The following is a 15,118-nucleotide window of genomic DNA, read 5'->3' on the forward strand; positions in this document are numbered from 1 at the left end:
ATCCTCCCTCAATTCATTGGTTTGGTTTTGATGAGTTTTTCCATGTCTGTTTGTATAGTATGAATTAATTGTTTCAGCTCCTGTATCCCATTTGAATTTTTGGTTTGTTTCTTTGACTGGGCCATATCTTCAATTTTCCTCGTGTGATTTTTAATTTTTTTGCTGGTGTCTAGACATTTACTTACCTTAATTAGTTTATTCTGGAGATTGCCTTCCCTTCTTTTACCTAGGGTTTTCTTGCTGCATTAATTTATTGCCTATCTATTCTTTGACATTCAGTTCAGCTTTTCCTGGACCTGTAGCTTAGGTTTTGTTTAACAGAGGAGAATTTTTTAGTTCTTGTTTTCTTGTTTCTTGCCCTGCTTGTATGGTGCCTTTCTTCCCCCTACCCTTATGAAGGTCTACTTAGGTATTGTAGACTGCAGCCGGATTTTCCCAGACCAAACTGTCCTCCTATCAGGAGGAAAGAGTCAACTGCATTAGTTTTCCCTGACAGTGCGACCCAATAGGTTGAAAGACTTTCCTGTGAAATCTGTGTGCTGTGTTTTTCTTATCCTGCCCAGTATGTGGCTCTTGTCTGCCTGCAGGTACCCCCAGTGTAATTTGATGCAGTACCTTTAACTTTGGCAGACCCTCCCTGTTGGGGGCGTGTCGGAGTCAGAGGAGAGGTTGTAGGCTGGTTTTAATGGCTTCCAATTACCAAGCTCTGGTGTCTAAATTCCTTGAGAAAGGGTTTCTACCTGAGTTGGGCTTCACCCCTCCCCTGGGAAAGTCACAGGCTCCAGACAAGACCTTGAACGAGCTTGTTTCTGCCTATGCATTTTCAGCCTGACAAGTCCTGCCACTGTATCCAAAGGCAGTTAAGCCTTTGTCAAAACACAGACACAAAAACCTGTGTTTCTTTTCTTTTTTTCTTTTTCCGTCAGCCCAATGAGCGAACTCCACTTTGACCAGGTTCACCAGAGCTGGGAGCCTATTTTTAGTAGTCAAAATTTGTTAATTAGTGCGACGATTGGCGTTTGGTTGGGCTCAGCCCCTGCTGCAGGTAAAGTCTCTTTCCTTTCCCCTCTGGGAAGCAGCCTGTGGGGGAGGGGTGCCTTCCACCGCAACTTGGGAAACTCACGGTTCCGGGGAGGCTCACAGCTGATTCAGCTGGTTCAGACTGGGGTATGTTGTATGTCTCGTCACTGACGTGGTCCCAGGAGCCGTTCTGTACTGTTTCTGGTTGTTTAGTAGTTGTTCTGGAGGACGAACTAAAACGCGCACATTGCTAAGCTGCCATCTTGGCTGCGCTAGGCTGGATGTTTTGTAGGCAGTTGCTGAGATGGAATTTGAAGTGCAAGTTGGTTGCAGCATTTGTGAGAGGAAGGAGCAAGAAGCTCCATTGGGCAAAGAAAGAGATTGAGCTTTGATGCAGCCCTGACAAAGGGGAACTTTGAAGTCAATATTGTCTATTATCCCATGTTGGAATAGAATGCCCAGGCCAGGCCTTCCCCCTTCCTCCACATTGTATAGGTTGCTCTGTGAAGAGTGTGATCTTGGGCAAGGTGTCTCCTGAAGAAGCTGAGAGTTGGAAGCTGTTTGATAACCACGCTTCTTGCAGCTGGCAGCAAGTCTTTCCTTGTAGGGAGATATAAGTGATGATTGTCCATGCCTGCTACACTGACTTTCTTAAGAAAGAGAAAATATTTTCTAGAAGTCTTGTATTACATTTCCTCTCATATCTAGATGTTAGATCACATGCTGTGCAGAGCCTAATAATTATCCTTCGTATCTTTTCTCCGCTTCTCTAGGAAGAGAATTCTTGATTTTTTGAAGGGTACAGGGTCATTTAGGATAATGGCGGTATTTCTCAACTTCTGTCTACATGTAGATATGTCAGTGACTTATGTTAATGAGATGTAAGTTTATGTATCATGTTTGATTTAGAGGGAGGATGTGTGTGCTTCACTTTCTTCCTGCTGGGTAAAATATAGATGTAATAGTTATAATTGGAGTAGCCATCTTGAATTATGAGGTGCAGTCCTTGTGTTGAGGATAAGAGATCAATAAAATAGAAGAAATTGGGTCCCTGAGGATTATGGAGTGCCTTAGGAGCTCTAAATTGCTTACCTTTAGACTTTCTATCTTAGTTAAGCTGTTACTATTTAGGTTGCATTTCTGTCACTTGCATTAGAACGTAATCCTAATTGATACCCATTTCTAATCATTCATTGGCAAGAGGCACAGAAAACCATGATTGGCTTAGACTTTAACATTTTAGGGGTGAGCTGAATGTCAGGGCTAAGACATGGAGACATCTATATCAGGCAAGTACAGCAGAGGGAGAGAAAGGGAAAGAACTTGAGGGATTTTCAGGGGATGAATATTGTGATGAACCATAGACCCTTTTTCAAAAAATATTTTATTGACAAAACACACAAACATACATTCTTAGCATATAAACATTCCATACACGGTGTACATTCAGTGGCTCACAATATTATCGCATAGTTGTGTATTCATCACCATGATCTTTTTTTGAAAATTTGTATCACTCCAGAAAAAGAAATGTTAACTAAACTGACCATACAAGTTAAATTAGGTAATGAACTACCCAAAATATAAGTATTGTAACCAATAAGCATCTCTCCATTTAGTCTCACATAGAAGTTGAAGTTTTAAATATGATGATGATATCCTTTACCCAGTCTTCTGATATACCTTAGTCCTGTCCAGGTCAGTTTTATTCATCTCTGCTTGATGTCTGATCACTTTTTCACCTTTTTAAACAGTTCCTGTATGCAGTACTGCTGACTTTCATAGCTTCAGAGCTTAAACTCTGAGTCTCATAAATAACTGAAGTTTCTGGGAAAGACCATGTTAAATCCAAACAGCTCAGTATCTCAGAGTTTAGAATTAACAGTTACAACTTCTGAATATATGTGATTGCTGTAAGAGCTTATCTAGAATCTGGAATCCTTTACAATAAGCCCCAACCTGATAACCCATGCTCTTGACTTTAGTTCACCAAATTTTTATATTATGGTTAGTCCATATGATTGAGGCATGATAATATTTGTCTTTTTGTTCCTGATATATCATTCAACATACAGGTCTTAAGATTCATTCATCTAGTTGCATGTTTTACCTCTTCATTCCTTCCTGCGGAGGCTCAGCAGTCCATTGTTTGTTTATACCCTAGTTCCTCCTTCCATTCCTCAGTCATTGTACCCGTAAGTCACCTCCATTCATTATGGCTCACCTGAAACACCAGTGTGCAAATGTTCATTTGTGTCCCCACACTCAGTTCCTCCAGGTATATGCTGAGCAATGGGGTTTCAGGATCATATGGCACACTGACCCCTAGCCTCCTGTGGAACCACCATACTGCCCTCCAAGGGACTGGCTGCACCTCTCATTTCCCTACCAACAGTGAATAGGTACATCTCTTTCTCTGCATTTTCTCTAGCACTTGTTTCTCTCTGCTCATTTTTTTTCATTTTAGATAATTTTATTTACACATCATACGATCCAGTCTAAGTGTGTAGACATGCCTTTGCCACCATACTCTATCTGAAGACATTTCCTTTTCTTCCACAAAGAATCCATGCCCCTTTTCCAGTCACCCACCTGTTGACATTTAGTTTTGACATATGCCTTTGTTACATTCACTGGAAGCATATTATATATTACTGTTGACTATTGACCCTTGCATATATTGATTTTACTTTTTCCCATATATCATCTATTTTCAACACCCTGCACAAGATCCATTCATGTTGTTACATTCTTCATGATTTTGTTCAGCTGCATAATATTCTTTTTGTATGTATATACCACAGCTTGTTTAGGGTGATGGACATTTGGGCTGTTTCCATCTCTTGACAATTGTAAATAATGCTGTGATAAGCATTGGTATGCAAATATCTGTTTGTGTCCTTGCCCTCATGATCTCTGAATAGATACCCAGGAATGGGATTCCTGGGTCATATGGCAGTTCTATACTTAGCTTCCTGAGAAACCACCAAACTGCCTTCCACAGTGGTTGTGCCATTTTACATCTCCTCTCCAGCACTTGTCATTTTCAGTTTTTTTGGTAATGACCATCCTAGTGGGTGTGAGATGATATCTCATTGTGGTTTTGATGCACATTTCCCTAGTAGCCAGTGGAGTTGAGCATCTTTTCCTGGGCTTTTTAGCCATATGTATTTTCTTTTCTGAGAAGTGTCTGTTCATGTCTTTTGGCCATTTTTTAATTAGGTTGTTTGTCTTTTTTGTTGTTAAGTTGAAGAATCTCTTTGTGTGTTCTGGATACTAAACCCTTATCTGCCATATGGTTTCCAAATATTTTCTCCTGTTGTGTTGGCTGCCTTTTTACTTTTTTGAAAAAGTTCTTTGATGGACAGAAGTGTTTAATTTTGAGAAGTCCCCATTTATCTATTTCTTTCTTCAATGCTTGTGCTTTGGGTGTAAGATCTAGGAGACCACCTCCTATTACAAGTTTTATAAGATATTTCCCTACATTTCCCAAAAAACGTTTTATGATCTTAGCTCTATTGTTTAGGTCTTTGATCCATTTTGAGTTAATTTTTATGTAGGGTGTGAAATATGGATCTTCTTTCATTCTTCTGCATATGGATATCCAATTCTCTAAGCACAAGAGGCTGCTCTGTCCCAGGTGAGTTGGCTTGACTGAGGGTCTATATCTGAACACTCTTCAATTCCATTGGTCAAGTGTATCTATCTTTATGCCGGTACCATGCTGTTTTGACCACTGTAGCTTCATAATATGCCTTAAAGTCAGATAGTGTGAGACCTCTGACTTCATTTTTCTCAGTGTATTTTTAGCTATTCGTGGCATCCTGCTCTTCCAAATAAATTTGAGTTTTTTTTTTTTTTTCTGTTTCTGCCAAGTACGTTTTTGAGATTTTAATTGGTATTGTATTGAATCTATACATCAGTTTGGGTAGAATTGACATTGTAACTATAGTTAGTCTTCCAATCCATGAACACGGTATCCCCTTCCATTTATTTAGGTCTTCCATGATTGCTTTTAGCAATTTCTTGAAGTTTTCTGTGTATAGGTCTTTTGTATCCTTAGTTAAATATACTCCTAAATATTTTATTGTTTGGTTGCAATTGTAAATGGAATTTTTTTTCTTGATTTCCTCCTCTCATTGCTCATTACTAGTATATGGAAAGACTGCTGATTTTTGCATTTTGATCTTGTACCCTGCCGCTTTGCTATACGCATTTATTAGCACTAATAGCTTTGCTTTGGATTTTTCAGGGATTTCAACATACAGTATCATATCGTCTGCAAACAGTGAGAGTTTTACTTCTTCCTTCCCAATTTTGATGCCTTTTTTTTCTCTTTCTTGTCTAGAAATTCCAGCACAATGTTGAATAACAACGTTGATAGTGGTCATACTTGTCTTGTGCCTGAATCTTATAGGGAAAGCATTTAATCTTTTCCCATTGAGGATGATGTTAGCTGTGGGTTTTTCATATATTCCCTTTGTCATGTTGAGGAAGTTCCCTTCTATTCCTATCCTTTGAAGTGTTTTCATCAGGAAAGGATGTTGGATTTTGTCAAATGCCTTTTCTGCATCGATCGAGATGATCATGTGGTTTTTCTGCTTTGATTTGTTGATATGGTATATTACAGTAATTGACTTTCTTATGTTGAACCATCCTTGCATACCTGGAGTAAATCCCACTTGGTCATGGTGTATAATTCTTTTAATGTGCTACTGGATTCGATTTGTGTTGAGGATTTTTGCATCTATATTCATTAGAGAGATTGGTCTGTAATTTTCTTTTCTTGTAGTATCTTTGCTGGCTTTGGTATAAGGATGATGTTGGCTTCATAGAATGAGTTAGGTAGCCTTCCTTCTTCAGTTTTTTTGAGAGTCTGAGCAGGATTGGTACTAATTCTTTCTTGAATACTTGGTAGAATTCACATGTGAAGCCGTCTGGTCCTGGGCTTTTCTTTTTGGGGAACTTCTTAATGTTTCTCTTTACTCTCTTTACTTGTGATTGGTTTGTTGAGTTCTTCTATTTCTTCTGGAGTCAATGTTGGTGGTTCATGCCTTTCTAGGAAATTATCCATTTCATCTACGTTGTCTAGTTTATTAGCATATAGTTGCTCATAGTATCCTCTCTCATTACTTCCTGTATTTCTGCAAGGTCAGTGGTTATGTCTCCTCTTCCGTTTCTGATTTTATTTATTTGCACTCTGTTTTTGTTACCCTTGCTAAGGAACCATGGACTCTTTTTTTTCTTAAATATTTTTATTGACCAAACAAACCAACATACAGACATGAACATTCTTAACATATAAACATTCCACATATGTTATACAATCAGTGGTTCACAATATCGTCACATAGTAGTGTATTTATCACCATGATCATTTTTTAGAACATTTGCATCACGCCAGAAAAAGGAATAAAAAGAAAAAAGAAAAAACTCATGCGTACCATACTCCTTACCCCTCCCTCTCATTGACCACTAGTATTTCCGTCTACCCAATATATTTTAACCTTTGCTCCCCCTATTTTTTTCTACAGCCCTATACATTCCCTTTCATTGATCACTAGTATTTCAGTCTATTCAATTTGTTTTAACATTTGTTCCCCCTATTATTTATTTATTTTTAATCCATATTTTTTACTCGTCTGTCCATACCATAGATAAACAGAGCATCAGAAACATGGTTTTTGCAATCACACAGTCACATTGCGAAAGCTATATCTTTATACATTCATCTTCAAGGAACATGGCTACAGGAACACAGCTGTACAGTTTCAGGTACTTCCCTCTAGCCTCTCTAATACACTTTAAACTAAAAAGGGGATATCTGTATAACGTGTAAGAATAACTTCCAGAATAACCTCTCGACTGTTTGAAATCTCTCAGTCACTGACACTTTATTTTGTGTCATTTCTCTCTTCCTCTTTTCAGTCAAGAAGGTTTCCTCAGTCTCTCAATGCTGAGTCCCAGCTCATTCTAGGATTTCTGTCCCGTGTTGCCAGTGAGGTTTACACCCCTGGGAGTCATGTCCCACGTAGAGAGGGGTAGAGCAGTGAGTTTGCTTCCCTGCTGGCTGAGAGAGAGATAGGCCACATCTGAGCAACAAGAGATTCTCCAGGGGTGATTCTTAGACCTAATTTTAAGTAGGCTTAGCCTGTCCTTTGCAGGGATAAGTTTCATAGGAATAAACCCCAAGATCGAGGGCTCAGCCTGTTGATTTGGTTGTTCCCACTGCTAGTTAGAGTATCAGGAATTCTCCAAATGAGAAAGTTAATATTTCCCCCCTGACTTGTCATTTCCCTAAGGGGACTTTGCAAATACTTCTTTATTCACTGTTGAAATTGCTCTGGGATATATTGGGGCATCACAGTAAGCAAACCTACAAAATCTCATGCCCTATTCAAGGAAATCATGGACTCTTAACTAGGTAAATAGGAAAGAGCAAATATGTTGATGTATGGTGATGAACACAAAAGAAGCTTACTAGATTTGATAGCCCCACGAGGCTGAAGGCTTATTGCAAAGGGGAAACTAGACTAAATGACCTGGAGAGATTAGAGATATGGTTCACAGGGTAGGAGGCTTAAAATGAAGATTTTGATGTTAGTGCTGTCTTTGGAAATGGTAGGGCCCGAAGGAGTGAATGGCTAAAGAGGGGTGGAGGAAAAGATTGTTAGAGGTGAGGTTAAGAAACTGAGAGGCTGGATTTTGAATGGAATATCTTGATGTTGATGCAGACAAATGGAAGACACTGAACTAGTGCATGAGGAGGGCAATTGGGATGTTAGTAGTTCTGCTGACTCAAAGTAAGGGTGGCAGATTCAGAAGAGAGCATTTGCTTCAGAGAGGCTGACATTATTGTTGGAAGAGGGAGGAAAAATTTTGTGGAAATAGCAGTAAGGAAGGAAATAGCATCTATATAGCAAAAGATACAAAGTATAGGAAAAATATATTTATGGTACATTTAGCATACAGATGGGAAGTATCTTCAATATAAAAAGAGCTTCTAAATGTTAATTTGATAACTTGTAGCAAAGTGGGCAAAGAATATGGAATCTCAGTTCCCAAAGGAGGAGATGGAACTGGCCAAAACACGAAAAAATACTCAAACATCTGGTTACCACCAATCAAAATATTAGTGAGATACAAGTGTGTGCCCATCATATTGGCAACTAAAAATGTTAATAAACTTCAGGCTGTGCTCAGTAGTGGAAAGATGGGTTAATCTATATCACTCATTGGAGTGTGATAATGCAGAAAGCTACTTCAGAAGAAACAGTGGCTACAATAGGTATGTTGCATATTGTAGTTTGATGTGCCTGTCCACACAGCATTAAATACATTCTCCTTCTAGGTGTAACTGTGTAACTTTATTTTTAAAAACTAATTCATATTTTTAATTAGGATTTTGTGTTCATTTTTATGATACAGCCTCAGCTAGAAATATTCAGGTATTATATTTTAAAATGTGTGGCAAGTAGTTTCATCCAAATTTGTGCTGTCTGAATATAACGATCCAGTCATTTTTGTCTGGTAATAGATTCGTTAACATACCAATGATGCATAAGTTGGGATTGTATTGAGAATTAAGAAATATATTATTATCATGGAATTCTCATGGACTTAAGTTTTTTTATTTTTATTTAAATTACAGACTAACTGGAGCTTCTGGGTTTGTAACAGATGGACCTGGAAATTATAAATATAAAACGAAGTGCACATGGCTCATTGAAGGACAGTAAGTAGGATTTACTTTTTTTCTTTTAGTATCAAGCTCAGTATGACATTACTTTTCCTACAAGTGAAATTAACAGTCTGTGCCATAAAATTCTTAAAACAGGTTTTTATTTGATAACTTCTTATTTGACAAATGAATTTGGTCTTATTTCCCCTGATCTTCATTGTTAGTTTAAAAATTCATGTTGATTTAATGCAGCAAATGATTGTACATTTCTATATTTTCAACTGTAATAGTTTAAAATGCTTAGTAATTTTAATGATTTTCTTAAGCTATTAGAAAATTACAATATTATGTCATTTTTCTAAAGACCTATTTTTACGGTGGGCAAGAAAACAGAAATAGCTCTTTGTTATTGCCCAAACAACCACTTCTCTGGACCCCCCAGACTACTCCAATTATTGTCTTCTTTTTCTTTTTCCCTTCACAGCAAACCTTTAACGTAGTGTTTCTTGAGCTTTTTGGCCTTAGGACTGCTTTACACTTTTAGACTTTGAGGACCCCAAATAACTTTTATATGGGCTATATCTATCCATTTTTAACAGATTAGAAAGTAAAACCAAAACATTTTATTGATTTATTTAAGAGTAACAATGATAAAATCACTACGTATTAGCACATATGACATATTTTTATGGGAAAAAACCCTGTATTTAAAAAAACTTAGTCTGAAGAGTAGCATTTTCTTTTTCTTTTTTTTTTTTTTTTTTTTACAAATTTCTTCAATGTCTACCTTAATAGAAGACAGCTGGATTATTATATATTTTGTATTCATTTTGTTGTGATATGTTATTGTACTTGAAGTACGTGAAGAAAATTAGGCCTTACTTGAATATGTAGTAGGAAAAAGGAGATTTTAATAGCCTTTAAAAATAATTGTGTGTACTATTTTTTGACACTATTCTAAAACTTGACAAGTCATTTTTTAAAATCACATTGCAGTGTGGAATCTGAAATGATATCAGTGAACTTTTTGAACATTGTTACATTTAAATCTATTGTTTTTCTTGTACTTTGAATGGATCTTTTACAAAACCCTGCATGATTTTGTAAACAAAGGATGCGTAGGTCTTTTGGAAGATAATGGTTCATTGAATTGCACAGCTCCTCTGAATATTGTTATATTTCATTACATAATATGAAAAAAATATTGAATTGGGTTAACACCACCAGTCTCATCAGAAGGTTCTAAGTATTGGAAAGTTAGTTTTTGGGTGGCAGATAGAAATCTTCCAAAATTTGAATTATCACTTGAAATCTTGTATTTTATCATTGGTAACAAATACTGTCAGTTTTCTTTGAAGTAACAGGCTTGCTTTGTTCTTTTTTATGAAAATTCCTGTCAGATATCCAGTCTGAATTATCATAACTTGTCATTTGTTCTTTCAAGTAAAAATGTAGTTCACAAAAAAAGCAGCCAGTTTAGCGCACAACTCAAATGATTGTAAAAGTGATTTTCCTTGTGTCAGCCACTGTACTTTGTTAAGCAGCAGGAGTGCTTTATACATGCTTCCCATTTTGTCACATAGAATGTTAAGAAGCTGACTACTTGTTGGTCAAGATTTAATAAAGTTGATGGTCTTTCTTTCTAGGAAAAATAACATATATGCAAAAAGGCAATAAATTTCAAAGCACACTGCAACAATTAGTTACAGAACAGATTAGAGTTTGGTATGGGTTACAGTTCCACAATTTTAGGTTTTTCCTTCTGGCTGCTCCAAGATGCTGGAGACTAAAAGAAATATAAATATAATGACTCAACAGTCCTGCTCATTTGTTAAATCCTAATTCTCTTTTATAGCTCCACCTTCTCCTTTGATCTTTCTTCCAGTCTTTAGGGGTATTTGGGCTATGCCCATTCTAAGTTTTTCATGTTGGAAGATGCTGTCAATAATAAGGGATAGAGGGATGGAACTAGTTGATGTTCTGGAAAGGCTGACCCCTCTGAGTTTCAGGACTTATCTGGCTTAGGAACCCATCTGGAGGTTGTAGATTCCTGAAAAGTAATCATAGTGAATGGAACCTTTGTAGAATCTCCAGCAAAGCCCTAGGTGTTCTTTAGGGTTGGCAGGAATGGCTTTGACTGAGGTTTGGCAAACCATGATAAATTGCAATATCTAGCTGAAGCTTGCATAAAAGTAGCCTCCAGAGTATCCTCTCAACTCTGTTTGAACCGTCTTGGTCACTGGTACCTTCCTCGTAACAATTCTTTTCCCCTTTTGGTCAAGAAGGCATTGTTGACCCCACGGTGCCAGGGCTAGGCTCATCCCTGGGAGTCATATCCCACATTGCCAGGGAGCCTTTCAGCCCTAAATGTCATGTCCCATGTAGGGGGAGGGTATTGATTTTTCTTACAGAGTTGGGCTTAGAGAGAGGCCACATCTGAGCCACAAAAGAGGTCCTCTGGAAGTAATTTCCAGGCATAATCACAGGTAGAGGTATCTTCTCTGCAACATAAATAAGCTTCACAAGAACAAGCCTCAAGATCAAGGGCTTGGCCCAGTGACCTGGGAGACCCCAAGGCTTGAAACAGTATCAGGGGTTTCCCTGGTGGTAAAACTTAATACTCCCATATTTTATCTCCCATCCCTCAAGGAACTTTGCCAATATTTTTTAATTATCTGCTTAGCATGCCCTGGTATGTTTCTGGGTATTTAATTAAGCTATACAGAATTACAAGCCTTCATTCCCACTCTGGGCTCCCTGTGTATGGGTTGTTTAAGTGATGTACTCAGACTGGTTGAATTAGATTATGTGCTACATAAAATTAAGGTTTGGGACTAAATAATCTTTCTTCCTTTGGTCTCATAGAGTAAGTGAAGTTCTAAAATGCAGACAATGTCATCTTATCCCTGTATTTTGATTTACCTTAGACCTGTCCTGATTGGCTTCATTCTCATCATTAACTGAAGCCTGATTTCTTTTTTAATTTAACAGTTGTTATAGGTGGCAATGCTGACCTTCAGAACTGCAGAACTCCTACTCCAAGCCTTAGGTGACACATAGGTACCCAGGGAAATACCAGGTTGTACATATATATTACAGCCTTTCAAAATCTAAATATAGCAATTAACAGCTCCAGACTAAATGTGACAGCTATAAGAGCTTACAATCTAGGCCCGATTTTCTTACAAGTATTTTCTAAATGAGACCATGTAATATTTGCTTTTTTGTTTCTGGCAAAGTTAATAGTTTTGCATGTTTCATCAAAAATATCCTTAGGTGAAACCGTCATTTTTTTCTTTTTTCTAGGTGTGATGATGAATACAGTAATCACTAGTATAGTTTGGTGCTCCTGCCTTAATTAGTTCTAAGGCACCAGAAGTTTCATCCACCATTGTCCTTGGACCATTAGTTAATGTCAATATAGCAGTAAAGGCACATGATATCATAGTATTATTGTGAAATTAGTTTTAAGTTCTTTGACTCCCTAAAAAGAGTCTCAGGGCCCCCAGGGTTCTGTGGACCACTTTGAGAATTGCTGCTCTAAGGAGTTATCTGCCCTTGCCCTTTCTTTCCATCCAGTACCATCTGACATCCTTCTCCATCATTGTTCTGAATGTGCTCTCAATGCTCAGAACTCAGTGTTCTGAATGTGCTCCTCAGTCTTGGAACAAAAAATGTAGGCAAAAAAGTTAATTCTTCTTTTTCCCTTAGCTTTCACATTCAGCCTATCAGTAACGTTCTATCTCTTTTCCCTCCAGAATGTCTACCACATCCCTTTCTTCCTCATTCCTACCATTACTGTAAAAGCCAACAAACACCCTCTCCAGTCTGAACCTTTTTATTTTTGCTTTTGTCCCTTGCCCACCTCTCCCTTCTTATCCCATACTGTACCCTTTGTTTGTTATATTTCAGACATGCTGATTTTCTTTGTGTTACTTGAACACATCACCTTCTTTCCCCATCGGAATTTGCTGTGCTGTCCCCTCTGCCCAGAACATAATTCTCCAGGCTTTTCGCTTGGCTGTCCCTTGCCATTCTAATCCCCTCCAGAGCAACTGGGGTCTATCCCTACCACCCGGCATACTACCATTTCACATTCTTTTAATTTATTCACCATACTCATGCTCATCACCATCAGAGTTACTTTCTTCATGTATTTATTTGGTTGTTTACTTAGAGATGCCAATTAGACAAATAGGTATGGGTTAGAGAAGAAGTCTAGTCCGAATAAATATATTCAGGTAACATCAGGATATAAATGGTGTTGAAAGCCCTCCTTAAACTATGATTTGTCATAAGGGCAGTAGAAAGGTTATTTGTCTGTCTCGTTCACCATTAAATCCACAGCATTAAGGATGAACAAATTGACTCTCTTTCTTAGTATCTAAGATTTTTATCCAAATACCATTTGAAGAGAATTATATTACCTCTTTTTAATGCTAAAATTCAGAAAGCCACTTTCAAAATTAAAAATTTATTGTTTCTACAGATGGAGCTTTTAAAAAGTATGTAGATCCATCAAATATTTTTTTTGGTGATGAAGCTTAGAATTTGTTTCTTTAGTTATGGATTGTTTTTAACCGTATTTGCTGTGGGAAGAAGTAAAAATGAAAGATGAAGCACTGTGATTGCCTATTCTATAGTATTTACTGAATTTAATGTACCTGTCCCTTGTGTAATGTTATAATTATTCCTAAAGCCTTGCTGCTAAGGAAAAAAAATTAAATGAAAAATTATTTGCATTAATTTTATTTCCATTAATTTTAATGGGATAATTACATGTTCTGTCTCAATTCAGGATACCCAAACAGTTTTCAAAGGTTGAAAATCTATCAGTTGAATAATGAAAGCATATTAAAAGAAAAGTAACAATAACAATTTGTAACTAAATATTTTGTATGTAAACTATAAAGAAGGTTGTTTTACTCATAAAAGGAAGAAGAAAAGACTTGGTATTGAGTGGAGAAGGTGGGTATGAGGCTCATTTTCTGAAAGGTACATTCTGTTGTCTATATAATTTTTTTCCTCTTTTTTCCAACTATTGGGGGACTAATGGCAATCTTGCACTGAAACTGTAGTTAAAAACTGCACATATAGAGCAGACTGAAGAGTCAGAGAAGATGCTGTCTGTTCATCCTAAAACAGAATGTTTGGGTTCCTCTAAATGTCATGTGCAGGTTAAATGTTTTCCATAACATGTTCTCTGACTAGAAGCTGTTGTTTTAAATAAGTTGGTGTGTCTTTGCCTAAAACTGTAATTTCAAAATATGATTTTCATCATATATTTATTTAGTTTTGGGTGAAAAATGCTTTATACATTTTTTTTAAGGGAAAAAGTCATTACAAAATTGCTGTAACTTATCAGGAGCTTTTAGGGGGAAAAGTTAAGTAAAATCATTATGTAAAATAAGTCTTTATTTATTGAATGCCCACCATGTATAAAACACTAGCTGTGTTGTGTCCTGGGGATGCAATTGTAATAGAAAACAGGCACTGTCCCTTCCATCAGGGCACACTGAGGAAGACATGTTAATCACACACTTTACACAGCTAGAGAAATGGTATGTGGGCAACAAACCTGCTGTGCAGGTCAGAAATTTTCATTGAGGAAATAGCATTATGTTGAGATATGAAGGAGGAGAAGTAGCCAACCAGGTAAGGAGTGAGCAAAAGAATGTTCTATGTGTCTCTTTAGAACTAGAAGCAGATGAGGGGGTAGTAGAAACTAGGAAGTATGGGGGAGTGGAACATGACAAAGCTGGAGAGGTGGCAGGGTGTGACCACACAAGCCTTGCTGGTAGTGATAAAAATTTGGGCTTTTGTCTGAAGAGTAATGAGAAGCTAGCAAATTGGTTTTAAATAGGGAATGACATCAAATTTTAATTTTGTATACGTTGTTTTGGTTGCAGTATTGAGACTGGATTAGTAGTAGAAAATGGGGATTATTTTAGTAGGCCAAGCTAGAGATGCTCTTGGACTAGGCTGTTGGTAGTGAAGGTAGATAAAAAAGTACAGATTTGAAATATATTTTGAGAATAGAATAGACAGAATTTAGTAATGTATTGAAATGCTGGAGTAAGTGAAAGTTGACCCTGGTTTCTGACGGGAGCGGATGGATGGTGCCAGAACACTTCGGAGGGAGAATCAGGGCTTTAGTTGAGAATGTGTTCTATTCTGATGCCAAAAAGACATCACAGTGATATGCCTGGAAGTCAGTTTATCCGAGTGAGACTAGAGTATAGAAGTAAGGTCTGGGCTAGATATTTAAATTTAGGAATTATTGGTACTGATCTTGGACTGCAAAGAAATTAACCATATCTAGAAAGGGGGAATTTTACAGGACAAATGGCCTGGCCTCTTTGAAAAGAGAAGGGAATAGATGGAGGAAAGAGGTAGAGGATGAACCGTTATAGATTA

At 37.3% G+C, this 15,118-nt stretch overlaps 1 protein-coding gene across 4 annotated transcripts in view; it reads left to right on the forward strand.

Annotated features, from left to right (window-relative positions):
* The window catches only part of ATRN (attractin), a 251,559-nt gene that overhangs the window by 64,870 nt on the left and 171,571 nt on the right, over positions 1-15,118 (forward strand). For all 4 annotated transcript variants that reach the window (XR_013156514.1, XM_077112624.1, XM_077112634.1 and 1 more), the window contains exon 2: positions 8,672-8,755. Coding sequence is in view for 2 of the 4 variants with exons in the window: in XM_077112624.1 (XP_076968739.1) it covers positions 8,672-8,755 (84 nt within the window). In the remaining 2 variants the exon portion in view is untranslated. The remainder of the gene's footprint in view (positions 1-8,671; positions 8,756-15,118) is intronic.

The sequence above is a fragment of the Tamandua tetradactyla genome, chromosome 1 (genome assembly GCF_023851605.1).
Source record: "Tamandua tetradactyla isolate mTamTet1 chromosome 1, mTamTet1.pri, whole genome shotgun sequence".
Classification (NCBI taxonomy): Eukaryota; Metazoa; Chordata; class Mammalia; order Pilosa; family Myrmecophagidae; genus Tamandua; species Tamandua tetradactyla.